This window comes from Rana temporaria, chromosome 6 (genome assembly GCF_905171775.1).
Source record: "Rana temporaria chromosome 6, aRanTem1.1, whole genome shotgun sequence".
Taxonomy (NCBI): domain Eukaryota; kingdom Metazoa; phylum Chordata; class Amphibia; order Anura; family Ranidae; genus Rana; species Rana temporaria.
In genome coordinates, this window is record NC_053494.1 from 75,309,852 (window position 1) to 75,328,948 (window position 19,097).

The 19,097-nt window shown below is 45.7% G+C and overlaps 1 protein-coding gene across 5 annotated transcripts in view; it reads left to right on the plus strand.

The window, feature by feature from the left end:
- GSPT1 (G1 to S phase transition 1) overlaps positions 1 to 19,097 on the plus strand; it is a 525,782-nt gene that overhangs the window by 46,356 nt on the left and 460,329 nt on the right. For 4 of the 5 annotated variants that reach the window (XM_040356936.1, XM_040356939.1, XM_040356940.1 and 1 more), the window contains exon 2: positions 15,488 to 15,532. The exons of the other annotated variant lie outside the window; for it this stretch is intronic. In XM_040356936.1, the coding sequence (XP_040212870.1) occupies positions 15,488 to 15,532 (45 nt within the window). The remainder of the gene's footprint in view (positions 1 to 15,487; positions 15,533 to 19,097) is intronic. 5 annotated transcript variants of the gene reach the window in all.

The window sequence follows — 19,097 nt, forward strand, 5'->3', positions numbered from 1 at the left end:
GCGTAGCCGAGGAGACTGGAAGGTGGGGTCTGGTGTAGGAAACAAGGAGTTGAGAAAACTGTGATGAGCGTAAAGGAGTCGTCATAGACTCATAAGCCTGAAGGCAACGAACCACACAAAGGTGTGGGTGTGTGGGAAAGAACGGGTAGAATACCGATTGGAGCCCCGTCTTAGTTCTACGTACGACCGAAAATCTAACTCCCTGAGGCGAGAATTGACGCCTGGAGATGTCCAGAGCCCTGACGTCCGACACCCGTTTAATAGAAATTAGGCATAAGAGGGTCGTCTGTTTGAAGGACAGTAGTTTCAGGGAAAGTACGTCATTGTCCCCCCAATCCGAAAACATGGAGAGGACCTTGGTCACGTCCCAAGTATGCTGGTACTTGGGCTGTGGAGGGTGTTGAAATCTAACGCCCCTCAAAAGGCGGCACACCAAAGGGTGTCTGCCTATAGGTACGGAGTCTACAGGAGCGTGATAAGCGGAGATCGATGGACATTAAGAGAATTATAGGACCTCCCGGATTCAAAAGAATCCGCTAGGTAGTTGACCACTAAGGACACAGGTGCCTAAACGGGATCAGTCTGCCGTTGATCACACCAACGGACCCAGAGTCGCCAGGCTGATCAGTATGCCGATCTAGTCCCGGGGGCCCAGGCCAAGGCGAGGAGGTCCCTAGTTGTTCTTGAAAGATCGCTGCCTGTAGCTGACACCCCGAGACCAACCACGGGAGGAGAGGCAGGGAGTGATCCGTGATCAACGGGTGTAGGTCCCCGTCCGGGTTGGAGGGGAGTGAGGAAGGAGCCTGGGGGAATCCACCGCCATCCCCAGGAGGAGGGAAAACCATGGTTGCGTCGGCCACCATGGTGTGATCAGGACGACCGACGCTGACAGATTCACTATGTGAAGTAGGACCTTGAGGATTAGTGAGAACGGGGGAAACGCATAGCGAGTCCCCCGAGGCCACGCCTGGCGCAGAGCGTCTACCGCAAGTGCCTCCGGGTCCGGTCTCCAGCTGTAAAAGTGTGGGAGCTGCCGATTGAGACGGGAGGCGAACAGGTCCAGAGAAAGAGGACCCCATAAATGATCGAGTGCCAAGAATACTGGCCGGTCCAGATGCCAATCGCTGGAGTCGGATAGGTAACGGGAATTCCAGTCTGCTACCAGGTTGGAAGCACCTGGGATATATTCCGCTACTGGAACGATGTTGCGTTCCAGGCAGAAGTGCCAGAATTCCTTTGCAAGATCCGCTAGGATCTTGGATCTGGAACCCCCCAGACGATTGACGTATTGGACCGCGGTGACGTTGTCCATACGTAGTAATACGCAACAGTTGGACGAATGAGGTAGGAGACTCTTAATGGCGAAGAAAGCCGCCAGGAGCTCCAACGCGTTGATGTGCAGTAACGATTCCTCCGCGGACCACGTCCCTCCTGTGGAAGAGGAACCGCACCGAGCGCCCCAGCCGTGTCGACTGGCATCTGACTCCAGGACAAAGTCCGGGTTGGAACTGAAGATGGTCTTGCCGTTCCATTCGGCGGCATGGCGTAGCCACCACCGAAGTTCCACTATGGCTTCCTCGTCCAGAAGGACCTCGTCTGCATAGCGGAGCCCCTGGCGGAGATGGAGGGTCTTGAGCCTCTGTAGAGCTCGGTAATGAAGGGGAGCAGGGAAAATGGCCTGAATCGACGCTAACAGGCCGACAAGGTGCGCCAGTCCGCGTAAGGACACCCTCTGTTTGTCTAGTACGAGACTGATCTCCTTGCGTATGGTGACTAACTTGGTTTTGGGAAGACTGAGAACTGCTCGGTTGGTGTCTACTAGGAAGCCTAAAAACTCCATCTCTCGAGAGGGGATAAGGATCGATTTCTCGTAGTTTATGAGAAAACCCAGATCCTGGAGTAAAGCGACTGCCCAGGAAGCATGGTCGTTTGCTAGGTGGGGGGAGCGGGCCATGATGAGCAGGTCGTCTAAATAAATGATCAACCTCACTCCCCTGCTCCGTAGGGCTGCTACCACTGGTTTCTGTCCCTCCACAGGAAGCGAAGTAAGTGTTGGGAGGCCGGATGGATGGGAACTGTGAGATGAGCGTCTTTTAAGTCCACCTTTACTAACCAGTCCCCGGGGCGTAAGAGATCCCGCAGGCAGTGAATGCCCTCCATTTTGAAATGTCGGTAAACGACATGCTGGTTGAGGTTTCTCAAGTTTATCACCGGGCGGTATCCACCGTCCTTCTTTCTGACCAGGAATAGGTTGCTGAGGAGACCCGGGGAGAGTGGATCCACTTCTATCACCGTGTGTTTGGCCTGGAGGTCCTGCAACTCGCCGTCCATGAGTGCGGCGTTTAGATTTGAGAACCGAATGGGGTGAGGGGCTCGATCCATCTGCGGTAGGGTACACAGTTCTATCTGGTAGCCCGCTACAGTATTGAGAATCCACGCGTCTGCCGTAATCGCAGACCAGGCGTGGATAAAATGTCTCAGCCTTCCCCCCCCCCCACAGGAATGTGTGAAAAATTGAGGTGTGTTGTACTCACCAGAGGCAGGTCGGGAACGGGGGAAGCCTCTCCCTCCTCGGCCTCTCCATGGGCGTCCTCGTGGAGGAAAGAAGGGCGTGGGTTGCGCCACTGGCATTGGATAGGGTTGCGGAGGTTGGTACTGCGCGGGAGCCCTATGGTAAGGCCTGCTGGAGAAGTAGCGGCCGGCAGAGCGGCCCTTGTATCTGCCGGCCCTGGGAAAAATTCTAGCGGAATTTGCCTTCTTTAACGAGGTCTGAGCCTTATCCAGGCTAGAATAAAGGCCCACCATCTTATTGATGTCTTTTATAAGAGTCTCCGAACAGCATGCCCTCTGCCCATACTTTCCATTCTTTGTGAGGTACCTCAGGAGAATGGGGTCTACCTCGGGGGTGCTAACCACCTTTTTGGCGATACTAGGGCGGGGGCATTCCGCCCGTAACTTATTCCGGTTGGCCCTGTCAACTGCCCTACGTGCCCAATATTCAATATACTGAGACACCTCGGGTAGGGGTGTCCAGTCACCGGAACGGGGGTGCGTAATAGCCTCCGGGTCAAAAAATGGTTCTCCATGGGAGTCCAGTAAAATCTCACCCTGGGGTGCAGGGTTGGCGCCGTTCTGAGACGACAAATGCCCACTGTCCTTATAGTCATCATCATCCTCCCCAGACTCTGAGGTATCGGCTGCCTCGGACTCTGCGGACGACTTGGGAGAGGAGTCCACAAAAGAGTCTGGCTTAGTCCGCCTGGCGGAACGTTGCCTCTGAATATTTATCTCCCTGAGGCCCAGGGGTCGTTCGGAGTCTGGAAGGACAGTGGGTTGACAGACCTGGGAGGGTGCTGTCTGGGGCATCATTATTACTTCCCCTGCCGGGGAGTCGTAGGCCACCTCAATGTGGCGGCGCTTCTGTGGCGCCTTGCCCTTTTTTGCGTGAGGTACGTCCTTGCCGGATGAACCGAGCATAAAGGCAGTAGGTTGGGGCACGGGAGGGGGGGGGGGGGTGTGACTGAGGCCATAGCAGCCTGGACAGATCGGCTGATCAAATCTTGGATCTGCGCCGCACTCATAAAAATAGGAGCATCTTGGGATGGCTCTAATGAACCCTCAGGGGCGCTGCCAAGAGGGAGATCTCCTTCTTCTGCCATGGTAGCAGAGCTGTTGTAGACAGTACACAGCACTTGTAATTAATGGTTAGGAGATTAGTTCAACTAGTGCACAGCCTGTATAGTGCAGAGTGACCTATGGCAGAAAATCTTTAGCAGGCAGAAGTACAGCACTGTAATAAGGGGAAGCGACCTACCTAGCAAGGTAAACTAAGGAGGGAATAAATTCCCGTATGACAGCTGAGGAACTCCGTACCCCTCACCGCTCACCGACACACTGGTGTAGCGGTGAGGAGGAGCGGGGTTTGCGAGCGGAGGGCGAAGTCTCGCGAGACTGAGGGAGCTTCGTGATAGGCTGAGACGCCGTAAGTACGCCATGCCCCCCGAGAGAACGCGCCGAGCACGGAAGAGGCGCGAGAGAACGCCGCAAGAAGATGGCGCTGACTCTCGCGAGAATACCAGAGGAGACCTCTGAGGGGAAAAGAAGTGAAGCGCGAATCGGTCAGAGCGCCCGATGAGTGCGCGCTGACCGGAGCCCGAGCATCCTGGGTGATTAAGGGGAGTCGGGCGAATAATCAAAACGGCGGATAATAACAGAAATAAGCGAGGGATGAAAAGAAGACATCCCCAGAGCCCGAGTGAGGCAGGCAAACTGGGGCAAGATAGGAAATCCGCCACATACAGTAAAATATACAATAAAATATATATAAGGTGATATAAATCAACTTCAAATTCAAGAAAACAATGAATTACTTATCTGAAGTCTGTTCTGTGAGCAGAAAGAGGAGGTTCTTCTTTTTTTTTTTTACCCGTCCCCCCCCCCCCCTCCCATCTCACCAAAACAATCTCCTTATACCTCTACTTCTCTCTGATTTTTCTAAAATGGCCTTAAGTGTCTTCTCTTAATTTTTCCGCGTAACTCCACGATTTCTTAAAAGTTCTCCAGTTTTCCCATTTCATATTTTGTAATATGTTATTACCCTCCATGTCCTCCTGCAGTTCCTCCATCCTATACGTTTCTTCAACCGCGTCGATCCATTCCCAAATCGATGGGCATTCCACCTCTTGCCAGCCCCTTGGAATTAATCTTTTGGCAGCATTCAATAGGTGTGGTACTAGCGATTTTTTATAACTTTTAATGCCTTCTTCACCCCCGTGGAACAGGACAACCCAAGGGTCCATCTTTATCTTTTTCTTTGTAATCTCTTCGACACAGGCCAATATTTTTTCCCAGTACCTCCTTATCTTAGGGCATCCCCACCACAGGTGTGCCATATTTCCTGGTAAACCGCATCCCCTCCAGCACTCTCCAGTCTGTCCCTCTTTAAACTTTTTTAATTTGTCTGGTGTCATATACCATCCGGCTATGCATTTAAAACACATCTCTGCTGTGCGGCTATCCACCGCGGAGGAGTGAGTCAGGGTCAGCATTTTCTCTATTGTGGTCCTATCCTGATGTGTCCCTAGTTCCCTTTCCCATTTTTTAATGAATGGGGGTATGTTCTGCTCTTCCATCTTCAGTAACATCTTATATAGTCCCGAGATCGATCCTCTGGCATTTTTTGTAGAGCATATTTTTTCCAATTCCAATAACTGATCTCCCGACCTCAATGGGTGTGGAAGATCTTGGATAAAATGGTTTAGTTGCCGATATCTCCATTCATTAATTTCCAGGAAAGAGTTTTTTAATTTCAACTCCTGTAGTGTTAAAATGTGCCCTTCCTTCATTATATCCCTTAATTGTATAGTCTCCATTTTAATCCAATTTCCCCCCACTTGTGTTTTACCTGGTGCAAAATAATCATTATTCTTTAGTGATATAAGGGGTGAATTGTACTCTTTTTCACAATTTTTTTATAGACCGTGTCCCAAACTTTAAGTGCATTTTTAGTTATCTCGTGTGCGTTTTTATCTATTGTCCTAAATTGTGGAGGGTTCCAAATTATCTTATCTAACCTTGCCTGTGACAATTCATTTTCTACACTAACCCACCTTTTTTCTTTGCTAGCCCTGGCCCACTCCACCACTCTTGTTAATATCACCGCCTCATAGTATCTCTCGACATCGGGAACCGCTAATCCACCCTTTTTTTTTGGTTGTTTTAGGGTCTGAAGTGCTATCCTGTGCTTCTTATTTCTCCATATATAATTCATTATTAATTTTCTAAGGGCCGAGAACAATGTCCCGGGGAGGGCAATGGGGATCATCTGGAACTTATATAAAATTTTTGGTAAAATGACCATTTTGCAGTAATTAATTCGTCCCATCCATGATATTGCCCTGTTTTCCACCCTTTTTGTTTCTATCTTAATTTCATTTAATAAAGGGATAAAATTTATCGTATACATCTCCCTAGTCGATTTTGCTAGGAGTATTCCTAGGTATTTGAGTTCTTTAACCCAAGCAAATTTGTACTTCATTTTCAGGAGTTGTTCTTCTATCTTGCTTATGTTTATACTCATAATCTCAGTTTTTGTGATGTTTAATTTAAAGTTTGAGATTTCTCCGTATTCACTACAAAGGTTTAGAAGGTTTGGGATTGATGTTTTGGGTTCCATTAAAAAGAATAGGACGTCGTCTGCAAAAGCTGCAAGTTTATGTTCTTCCTCTCCTATTTTAACCCCTTTTATTTTTTGAGAGTTTCTGATCCTAGCCAGCAGGGGTTCCAATGTGAGCACGAACAGTAATGGCGATAGAGGGCACCCTTGCCTTGTACCATTTCTCATTAAGAAGGTTTGAGAGAGACTTCCATTTATTTTTATTTTGGCCGTGGGGGACCTATAGAGAGTGCCAATCCACTCCATCATCCTCTGTCCAAACCCCATTTCCTTCAGGGTGAGCAACATGAGTCCCCAGTCTACCCTGTCAAACGCTTTTTCTGCGTCTATCGACAGAAGCAGACCTGGGGACCCCGCCGCCTTCATTTTCCGGAGGATTAACAGTGTTCTGACCCCATTGTCTCTCCCCTCTCTTCCCTGGACAAAACCCGTCTGATCCGGGTACACCAATCTCGCCATTTCCTGTTTAACTCTCCCGGCCAATACCTTTGCAAATAGTTTTAAATCTGTATTGAGCAGAGATATCGGCCGGTATCCTGAACAGTTTCCGATGTCCTTCCCTTCCTTAGGGATAACAGTGATAGTTGCCTCTGATGCCTCTTTACTTAGTTCGTACTCCTTTCCAAGCCCATTATAATACTGGCATAGCCTTGGCAGAAGTATCTCTTTAAATTTTTTGTAATACATTACTGTAAAGCCGTCTGGCCCCGGACTTTTACCTGAGGCAGAGCTTGATAATGCTACTTTAATTTCGTTTTCCGTTATTTGCCTGTCCATCCCCTCTGCGTCTATTTGACTGACTTTTGATAACCTTGCTTCTTCTAAAAATGCTGAGATTTTTTTGTCTTTCTCCCCTTTTTGCCAGCTTTTTTGTTCTACTGAGTATAATTTTTCATAATATAATCTAAATGTTTCAGCAATATCTTTTGTTGTGTGCAAGACCTCTCCTTTTTTCGTTTTTAATTTTGTCTATATAATTTCTTGATTTCTTTTTTTGTACCATCCGAGCCAGATGTTTACTTGTTTTATTTCCCCATCTATATCTCTCCCTTGCCACCAAGTTAAATTCCCTTCTTGTTTCCCGATCGATAAGTTCTTTAAGTTCGTTCCACTTATTAACTAGGTCCAGATAAATATCTCGTTGTTTACCATTTTTCTTATGTGTTAGTTCCAAATTGAAGATCTCATCTACTAATTTTTCCTTCTTACTGTTCATTTCTTTTTTCCTCCTTGCCCCTTCGGAGATTAACACCCCTCTAATCACCGCCTTATGGGCATCCCATAATGTTGCTGCCGAAATTTCATCTGTCTTGTTTATCTTAAAATATTCCTCTAATTCTTTTTTAACCCTCATTAAACTTTTCTCTTCTATTAGTAGTTTCTCATTTAGTCTCCAATTTGGATAGGTCCTTTGATTGCCTATGATATTTATGGATATACTGATTGGGGCATGGTCGGAAATCGTCATGGTCTCTATTTTTGTCTCGACCACCGCATCTAACATTCTATGCTCAATGAAAATGTGATCGATCCGGGAGTAACTCTCATGTACGTGAGAATAAAATGTATAATCTCGTTTGCTTGGGTTAAAGATCCTCCATGTGTCTACTAATTGGCTTCTATGTAGACTACCTTTTACCTTTCTTAATTGCCTTTCTTGAGTCTCTAATGTTTGGTGTGTTTTATCGGCCTTTGTGTCCATACAGAAATTTAAATCTCCTCCCAATATTATCTTTCCCCTCCTGAAATCTTTTAATTTCCCCAGGATTCCCTGGAGGTATTTCATCGGGGAGGTGTTCGGTGCATATATGTTTACAAGAGTATATTCCTCCTCCTCTAATTTTCCCCTTAAAAAGAGGAATCTCCCTTCTGGGTCTGTCAATCGGTCTGTTAACACAAACCTAATCCCCTTAGCTATCCCAATTGCTACCCCTCTGGCCCTTTTAGAAATGGTGTCACCATAGTACCATATGGGGAAGTCAGGGGAATATAGCTTTATGTTTGATCCTAATGTAAGATGGGTTTCTTGCAGGAGGACAATGTCTGACCTATACCTCTTTAGTTCCTTTAGTACCTTATGTCTCTTTGATGGACTATTGAGGCCTTTTACATTATAAGATAGGCACTTAATTACCGGCATCTTGGTTAGTTTCTTCCGATTGTTTTGGTGAGATAGGATATCTTCCCCCCCTTCCTCCCTCCCCCTCCCCTCCCTCCCCTCCCTCTCCCCCTTCCCCCCATCCCCTTCCCCCTACTCCTTCCCATCTCCTCCCCCCTACTCCCTCCCCCTTCCCTCCTCTCTCCCCTCCCCCTCCAACCCATCCCTCCCTCCTTCCCATCTCTTCCCCCCTCCCTCCCTCCCCCCCTATTTGGCCTATTAAAGGCCTCTGAACCATCTTCCACGTCTTGGTCCAGATCGCTCTGGGTGGGGGTCTGAGATTGCCTCCCCCCCTCCCGGTTTTCCACCCGGGAGGGGGGGGAGGGGACAAAACCCCAGCCCGAGGTCAGAGGAAAGCCCAAGCAAAGGATAAAAGAGAGCAAAGGAGGAAAAGGCAAAGAAGAAAACGCAGAGACAAGAAAGGGAAACTAGGGGAAACAAGGAAGAGGGGGGGAGTTTCCATTCTCCCCCCCTCTCCCTCCCGTCCCCGCCCCCCCCTACTCCCAGCCTGGCAGGTCAGGGACCTGGATATCCAACTTCCTACAAAATTCCCTTAAGTCCTCGGGAAATCTTAGTGTCGCAGATCTCCCTTCCTTTGTTCCAATTAGGCAAGCGGGGAACCCCCAGTTATATTTAATGTTCAAGTCTCATCCGTTTCAAGAGCGGTTTCAACAACCATCTCCTTGCCAGGGTTTCTGGGGCCACATCAGTGAATATCTGCAGCTCCGTCCCTTCAAACACTATCGGGGGTTGTCCCCTCAGCTTCTTCCAAATTGCCTCTTTATCTTCATAAAATCTGAACCTTATTATGACATCTCTTGTTCGCTCGGGGGTCGCTCTTTTCGGATTTCCCACTCGATGGACCCTTTCAACTCCAATTGGGTTGTCTATTGTTCTTTCCAGTATTGGATTAAATATCCTCTGCACTAATGGCCTGAGGTCCTCGTCCCTCTTCTCTGGTATAAATCTTATCCTTAAGTTTTGTCTCCGGCTTCTATTTTCCTGATCCTCCAATTTGTAGAGAATATGCCTCTGTTGTAATTGAATCTGATCCATCTGGACTTTTAGTGCGTTTGATTCCCGTTCCTGTCTCTCTATTTGTTCTTCTGCTGTTTCTATTCTAGAGAGCATGTGGACAAAATCTGTCCGTAAATTCTGTATTTCACCTTTTATCACATTTTCCAGCCTTAACAGCATCTCCGCCATTTCTCCTTTTGAGGGGGACTGAGTGTCTGCGCTTCGTTCATCCATCCTGCTACTTTCCAGTCTGCTTCCTGTAGGTCCCTCCTCTCTTAATTCTATAGATGTTTCTCTAGAGATATCACTCTGGGGTTTCTTATTTTCAGCTTTTTTGACTTTGTTCGTTTTGTTGTTGCTTTGTTACCCCCTGGGCCTCGGGGACACGCGGACTTTCCCCTCTTGTTACAAATGGTCTAATCGAACTTGTTGCTGTTGTATTGCTTGGAGTAGTTGGGGGTCCCCCCCTTGTTGATCTACTCGTCATTCTGCTCATCTTAGTCACCTTCCTTCTAATTCTCTTCCCCAGCTTGGCCTCTTATTCCCAGCGGGTTAATAGAAAGTCCAGTATCGGGGAAAAACTCAGTATGGAGTGTCAAACTGGGTTAGGCTAAATGTTTACTTTGTAGGGATTTGTTGTTTGCTCCTTTAATTCTGTCCTTCTCCCCTCCACCCCTCTCCTGGCTCCTCACCTACCGATATCTCGGTTTTCAGGTGTTCTGATAGTTTAAGCCGCATATATCAGTATATCGTTAAACCGCTAAACCCAGTATTTATGTGCGTCAAGGACTGGAAAAAAGAGAGGCGAGAGCAATTCTCCTTCTAGGTATCTGTTTCTGGGGTTTGTAGGGGAGAAGAGAGAAAAAAGAGAAGATCTTTGAGCTCTAGATCTCCTCACAATCTCTCCCCCAATCCAGTGCAGTTATTCAGAGATTCAGGCCTTCAAGTAATCTGACTATCTGGTTATTTTAGGGCCAGGGAGTAAAAGTACTTTCGGGGTGATCGTAGCCGTACCCCCCTTTCGCAGTGCAAGGGAGCAAGGGGGATCCCCAAGTAATTGGACTCCTCAGGAGAATAAGAAAAAGTAGTGAGCAGCGAGGGGGTCCGTCATTCACCCAGTATGCTGCAATGGGGATTTTATGTCCTGTGCATATGTGTTAGTTTGGGCTATTTAAATTATTTTGTAACGGGAGTAGGTGGGTCCGTTTCTCCCCCCCGCTCCACTTGTTATCATTCAATCGTCTTTTATCATTGTTAGCTCTCAATATTAATTCCAATGTCCAGGCTATTGAATTACTTAAGTCATATCCTACCAATATAGCTCCACTTGACCCGTATCAACAATCCTGGGGGCCTACGTTCTACCCCTATATCCTCAGTCCCGCAGGCCCATCACATGGATGCACACAAAAAGGCCGTTTTTAATGCACAGTCTGTATTATACGTCAGGGGGGGGGGGGGGGTGTTCTGTTTTTTAATACTTGTTATTATTTAGTTATTGGTCACCTTTTACCCCCTTTTTTTATCCCCAGACGCACTTCGGATCTTCTCACCTCTCACCTCTGTTCCACGTATAATATAATACAGTGTTTGGTGTCTTACACAGTCGTACTCAATTCAGATGGTTTAAAGTTTATCAGACAGTTCTTATACTCCATATTCCTCCACCTCCAAAAACATCACATACACATTTACTTAGCATGTACCAGTGATTAAGTTAATAGCAGACCTTCTCCAATCTTCCTTAATAAGTTGACCTAAATGTTTTCCTCCAGACCCTCCTTTGCTTCTCCAGAAAGGGGGATTTCCCCTGCCTTACCTCCAAGCTTCCATCCTCCTTCCTGCCCATTAAAAAGGTGGCTTAGATCTGACCTTATTGTTGGTGGTTTAGGGTGTCCATCTGCGTGATCGGCAGCCTCGGTCCTCACACTGTATGTCCCTCTCCTTACTTTGATATCTGTGTTGCTTCTGTTCGTCTACCTCCGCTCCTCACCAGCTGTTTGATCCGCCCTTAGTGCAGGCAGCGTGGCTCAGTTTAGCAGCGTCTGATGGTGCCATACACAGCGGGGCTCAGCGTGTGACGCGTCGGGGTGAAGTGCCTCCTCCTCCTCTCGCTCATCGGCGCGGTCCGTCCTCGCAGCCGAGCAATCTCATTGCTGTCCTCCCCCCCCCCCCCCCACGAGCGCGCGCGCGTCCTCACGTGCACGTGCGCGCCATCCCCCTAAAAGAGGAGGTTCTTAAGGTGACAGCCCCTTATATACAGGCTGTCCTGCCCCGTGATTGGCAGATCCAGCTAGAGGGCTGCCGGGGGTGTAGTTTTTCTTTTGTATTCAGTTTAGAAATGTTTTTTCTATTGATTCCACTGAAGTTGGATTTCTGCTGTGAGCATGAATAAAGAAAGATCATGCATAAGATATGAGCCTCCTGTCTGATATATAATCCAGGATGAGGAAGGGCGTCTACTTATTGTAAAAGGATATATAAATGAACAGAAGGTGACTTTAGTTAACTTATATCTACCTAATGAAGGACAGGTTTCAAGTCTGGAGAAATATTTAAATATCATACATCAGAATAAGGAAGGTATTGTGATTTTGGGAGGCGATATGAATATGGCATTTGATCCTATCTTGGACACATCCAAAGGTACCTCACATATAGCGTATAGTAAACTAAGTAAAGCAAAAAAACTCTTACAAGAGCTACAGGTGGTAGATAGTTGGACTACACACACATGATAGAGACTATACGTTTTTTTTCTGCAAAACACAAATCATACTTCAGAATAGATTACATATTTATATCAACTTTTTGCAGTATATAGTGGAGGCCTACATTGGATAATTTTAAATTTCAGATCACGCACCAACAAATTGTACAGTGGAATGGGGAGAACCGTCTTTACATGAGTGGCATTGGAAAATTAATGAATCCCTTTTGAAAGACCCAGAATATGAGGAAAAAATAGCACAGGAATTGGAAGTATTTTTTTCTATTAATGAGGGGGGGGGGGGGGTTACCCCAACCTGCATCTGGGAAACACATAAGTGTTAGAGGGATTTTAATTTCACTAGGAACACGTAGGAAGCGTGTGTGTGTGTGTGTGTGTGTGTGTGTGTGTGTGTGTATATATAATATATATATATATATATATATATATATATGTGTGTGTGTGTGTGTGTGTGTGTGTATATATGTATATGTATATATATATATGTATAATATAGTTTTTGATTTTGTTTATGCTTCTGCTGGTTGGACATACAGTTTTGGAGCAGGGGGGGTAGGTAGAACAGGGGGAGACCTCAGGTTACTGACAACTTAAACGGGGAGAGAACACGTTAAGCGTTCAGCTAATAGGAAGTAGTAGAAAGGTGAGGTAAACCTCTACTTGTTTTTTGCTTAATTAGGAATAAGAAAATGTTAAGAGGTTATTCTCGATTAAGAAAACCTGAATTCTGGCTAAAATGTATGACGTTTAATTGTGATGTGTTATCCCTGTGTGAGGGAAAAAAAAAAAAAAATATTCTTAACTCCTCGGTTAATTTATGTAGTTTAAAATTATTGGTACATAAGTGTATATTTCATGGTTGGTACTAATCAGATTTGCTTTACCGACCACCTGTCCCCCTAGGGGCTTTTTTGTATATACCTTCCCATAGGATCAATAACACCTCGTTTCTATGATAACTTCCTTTATTGACCATGATCAATTGATCCGTCCATTATGTACAACAGAACTACTCTCCTTTGCAACATTAGTTAACATCCCAATGGATGTACAGCTGCTAATAGAGAGGCTTATAAGCCGTATACTTGATTCTCTACACATCGCAATATAAATTAAGATACAGGGACATTAGCGCCCATATTTTCTTTCCTTACAATAAGTCAACAACGGGGTACAGTCCCAATTGAGTTTAAACATTTTATGCTTTCTTCCCAAATCTTTCTAAAATCACTACTAACACTACATAGGTGTGGTACATATGGAGGGTCACAAGCAGTGTGGACACCTCATGGTTAATGACCAACGATCATATACAGGATCCCATAATAATATATGGGATATATTCACTTTTCAATCACTAAACATGCCATTATCACTTATCTGTTTATCATTGCAACTGTTGCTTTTTTATTTGTTTTCTGATTATGTAAGTTATACAATGTATTACTAATAGCGGCATATGGATATCTTGCCTCCTATATTTGGTATTTCCAGGGGTTAACAAGAGGGGAGGATACTACAATGGATTAACTTTGCCCAATCGCAACCACCATTCTCTTGTCTGGAGGCGAGATACATCTGCCGCCGTGTTTAAATCAACCAGTACGGACAGAGCTTGTATCACCTTTGAAAAAGTCACATGACGAAATGCGTCAGATGACCTATCCACAAGCCCGTATGCACGCTATCTGACAGCACGCCACCATCCCAGCTGCTAACTGCTCGGCTCAACACGGACGCCTAAGGAGGAAATCAACGGCGGTGTCGGCAGTTATTCACCTGCAGCCATTGTGGGATAGGTGGTCAGTGAAGCATGCACCTTCTGTGCTTTAGTCTTTTTTGTTTATAATTTTCTTTTGTGGAAGGCACTCGGTTGATCTGGGATCTGCCGTGGAGTTTTCTCCATTACCCCCCCTTTTTTTTTTTTTTTTTAAACAAACCCTTTTTAAATAAATTGTTCTTTTGGATGTTACAAAAACCTATTACGCTATGTGGATTCCCTTTTTTAGTTTTACTTACTGAGTGACACCACCATTGCTGCCCGGGATACATCTTTAGAAATCTCCTTTCCTTGAGAAACAGCAATGCTGCGGATCCAACACAGAGCACCGCGCATCAGGAGATCCTAAGGTACCACCACCAACCGCTTTTTGCCCCCTGGGGGTGCCGACATCTGGTGAGTGGGGAAGCACAACAGTCCCTGTGATTGGATTGTAAGAAATCGGCACACAGTCACCATTTATATTCTGTTTATCCTGCTTCAGGAATTATATAAGAAATTTGAACTTTGACACACTGTTCCCAGTGGGAATAGTGGAACCTGCAAAGCTTATTTCTAAAATAACTTTTCTGCATTTATATGGACCACTCCGTGAACTAGGAGCTATTATCATTTTGCCATATATTTTGATGGTTTAATTACAGTGGCAGGTTTGGATGATGGGGTGCTGTTGTATTCACCTTATTACCTGCTGTCCTGCACAGTATCCTGACCACATATTTGGTCACCAGACTTCTACACTTATTTTATATTAATATTTTATATTAATGTTTATGTAAGCCCCTGGCTTATATATCACTAGTTCACTAGTCACCTCAGGTCGCTGGGATTTCTTTGCCGGCTGCTCCGGGGAAATATATTACCTTTTTACTATTATACAGAGTATCTATTCTAACCTGTGGAAATCGGCACAATCCTAGCTGTCACATTTTAGCAACTTAAGATTTCAGATACACTTCGCACACATTGGCTGATCCTATAGCACTGTGATATCACTGGCCCGCACAGGGTCCTGACCCCATTTTTTTTATATTTTTTATCTTGTACGCATACTTCACTACACTCTTTTTTTTATTTTTATTTACTTTAATACCACCTGGCACACAAATTCATTTACTGTGGCAAACCATCATTAGCCATCTACTTGGCAGCAAGTTTCTATTGGCATTATTAACAGGGTAACCTGTAGGCTCCCACACCCCACTTTGTGTGTTGTAAATAAGGGGGTCCATGATATTGGATCTATCCATTATCCAGGTTACCCAACACAAGTTTGACAACTTGAGCTACCATCATCATATGTTAGTCTAGTCAACCTAGCAGCGCCATCATCCCAATATCTATATTCTTTTACTATTGGTCTCATATTTGAGACCCCCTAGGGAGGCAGCAGCACTATCACATCCTAAGCGCGGATTCCTATATATATTTTGAGATCTTACGATAATGTCAACCTGTCTGAGAAGGTGAGTATGGGAACATTGCTGGCAGAGATTGTGTGACAACTGGTTGAGCTTTTAATGTACATAACTCATGCAGGTATTTAAGTCCGAATTGACTGCTTTTTAAAATAGTAAGCACTGAATTACCTGTTTACCATATAACAATTGCTTTTCATCTTCTCAGATGCGACACATAATTCGGCACAAGAATCATCACAGTCCTCAGAAGGTATTACTTTTTTGTGTACATTTCGTATATACAAAATGTAAAATGCATGGGTTTGTGTTTTATGCCTCAAGCCCCTTCAGATTGGTGTCATCTCATCATTTCTAGCATACCAGTGCTGCTGCCTAGTAGGTGGATCAGTTTTTTTTCCCCCCTTAATCGCTTTCACAAAAAATGATCAACATCCCTTGTGAAAGCATAGAATATGACAGTTCCTCCTTTTTTTTTTTTTTTTTTTTGGACCTCCAATCTCTCTCCTCTGGCCTCCAATGCAGCCTATCGGACACAGATCGGTCTGATTGGCTGCTTTCTTTGCCAGGTAAGCAAAGAGCCAACAGTCACTTAATCCTCAGTTTTCCAGGGTAACAGAACCAATGTCTGTTTCTGTGTAGTGCTGTGGCCACCGGTCACATGGCTCCTGTCTGCAGACGTGATCGAAGAGACTCTCTTGCAGATGATCATCTCAGTATAACCACTACTTTCCCGTAATGACGTTGTATGAAGTCATTGGGTTGAAGTGGTTAAGATCCTCCCAGTTGGTGCAATTTGAATATTCAATGTGGTGGGGAGCTGTGGGGCCTGGGTGAGTTCCTGCACCTATTCTCTAGTTGCTACATCCAGAAGGGTCTGTGAGATGGAGGCCCTATCAGTCAGACCCCCACCCCCCTTTCAGATTTTCCTGGATCGCATATTTTATTAAGATGGAGACAGCTTTTTTGCCTAAAGTGGGCTCAAAATTTCAGAGGCCAAGATATATTTACTTGTTTTGTACAAATCCTTCCAGGGGACAAGAAATTAGGTTCCATATGTTATATGTCGGGTGATGCGTCGTCTTGCATTATTTCGATGAAACAAAAGCCCCTTAGATTCCTTATTTTATTTTCTGGAGCCAGGAAAGGGCACAAGGCCTCAAAATGCACAATGGCCAGATGGCTAAGGGAGGCTATTGGCCTGGCTTGTACGTTAAAAAGCATGCAGATCCCATAGGAGGGCACACTCCATGTGATCGGTAGCAGCGTTGCAGGCAGAGAGCTGGAGCAACGCCGGAACAGATATGTAAAGCGGCAACATGGTCTAGCTTCTCCACTTTTGTAAGACACTATAGGGTGGAGTTTTGGTCTGCAAAGGATCATACCTTTGGACGCAAGGTCTTACAAGCCATAGTCCTGCCCGAAGGGTAAGTGCTCGATTTATCCTGTCAGGTGGCTGCACTGAAAGACGATTGGGGGGGGGGGGGGAACCAAGTTACTTGTAACGTTCTTTCTTGGAGTCTTTCAGGATAGCACAGGTACCCACCCAAATGTATAAGGTACTTGAGATATATAGTTTGACTGTGTATCATATGTTCTTGTCTCCCCAGCAGACTGGAGGTGCTCTTTAAAAAGGAGCCAGCAGGGGTAGGAGGAAATTTAAAGATGGCTGGCGTGGTGTTTCCTACAGAGGGGAGGAGCCAAGGTCTCAAGGCTGTCCTGAGACTTCCAGAAAGAACATTACCAGTAACTTCGTTTTTTAGGGGCACCATAATGCTGAAGTGGTCCATGATTGAGTGCCGCACCCCTGGTCTAGGGCATTCCCACTGTGATTAATAGTACCTTGGAAGTTTAAGTGATTCTAAAGATTTGTTTATTTATCGTACACCACGGGACACAGTCTTAGTCCTTACATATGGGTTGTATAGTTCACCAAAGGTTATTGGACACTGGCACAACCAATGAAGACAAGTTCCCCTCTATATAACCCCTTCCATAAGGGGATCACCTCAGGTTTTTTTTTTTTGCCAGTGTTTAAGGTGAAGGACACGAGTAAGGATGTGCTAAGGAGCTCTGTTGGAAAATCCCTTCGGGGGTTAAGGAGCTACGCCGTCGGGTCCATCCAAACTGCTTACTAAGTTACGCCAAATGGATGAGTCCGAGCCTCGCTGAAGACTGAGGCGGTGCCTGTAATGTCTCTTTGAGGACTGGGGCTCTGGGGTCTAGCACTTTCGCTATTCATAGCGTAAAAGTATGGCAGAGTCTTTACAAAACCCAGGGAAGAGGTCTCCTTTAAATAGGAACCCATACACCTGAAGGTTGGCACAACACTACCCGCCATGATGGGTCAAGATTGGCACTGTTTCTTAGCAGTCCTGCAGCGGGGATAAGGTAAGTGGGAAAGTTTAAGTTTTAAACACTTAAAGCGGGGGTTCACCCAAATTTTTTTTTTAACATTACATCCAGGATACTAAGGACATTTACTGTATGCAGGTCATTTTTATTTTCTCCGTACATACTGTTATATTGTGCTTTTGTCCAGGGCTTCCGGGGTTCTGATGACTGCAGGACTGGGCGTTCCTAACCTTGGATTACATGATTGACGGCTTGCGAAACAGTTCCCCTGTCGCACAACGCGCGTCACCAGATTTCCGGAAATAGCCGAGCTGTGAGTCGGCACTATACGCCGTATAGTGCCGACTCGCAGCTCGGATATTTCCGGAAATCTGGTGACATGCGTTGTGCGACAGGGGAACTGTTTCACAAGCCGTCAATCATGTAATCCAATGATAGGAACGCCCAGTCCCGCAGTCATCAGAACCCGGAAGCCCTGGACAAAATGAGAATATAACGGTATTTAAGGAGAAAAAGGACCTGCATACAGTAAATGTCCTTAGTATGCTGGCTCTAATGTTAGAAATCTGTTTTTAGGGTGAACCCCCGCTTTAAGAAACTTCCCTTTTTTTTTTTTTTGTGAGTTGTATGTCTTGCCTTTAATCACCACTGGAGGGAGTAAAGAGCCGGAGCTCCATTTACCATGTCGAGAGCTAGAGCTTGGTGTCAGTCAGCACACTTCTCTGCTGCAAGCTCTGCATAGTGTCTTCAGGGTGCATATGGTCACATTACGGCCCCACGGCCACCCCTCAGAGGCAGACAGCGCAGATAGTCTCTCTCCTGGGGAGGCTGGTTTCAGCTAGTGTATGCGGCTCCCTGAGCGCCACCGTGTCTAAGAGGCGGGCGTGCATTTTACTCCAGGAGGTCACGGGGTGTGGCTATGAGGACAGGCACGTCTGCGTGCGTACTGCGCATGCACAAAAGGTTTTAATTAACAGCCTCAGATGCCTGACAGACCGAACTGAAGAGACACAGCAGTAGGGGCACATGAGTTCTCTGGGGGGTTGAATTATAGGCACTCCTAAATGCACCTACTCGGCATTCAGACTGTGTAATTAGTTTCATATTTAATGTGGATGCTAAACTAGCACAGTAGTGTTTGCACTATCTTATACCTTTTGCATGGCTTAAAAATTCCCAGAAGAATTCAGGGATTCAAAAAAAAACGCGCCGCCTAAAACAGGAGGCTTTATCGGTCCTGGACGTATATTATCCTCTTCTGAAGAGTCCATTCACCCATACAGGAAGAGCCATTACTTTGCCAGGTATAGCCACCTCTCCTATGGTGTCAGCTCCTGCATATGTCACTGAGGACACTTTAGCAGCAGTTTTAGACAAATTGGAGGGTAAGATCGCTACTTTAATCACTAAATCCACGAAAAAGAATAAGAAGCGAAGTAGGTCCCCTTCCGTGGGTCAAGTTC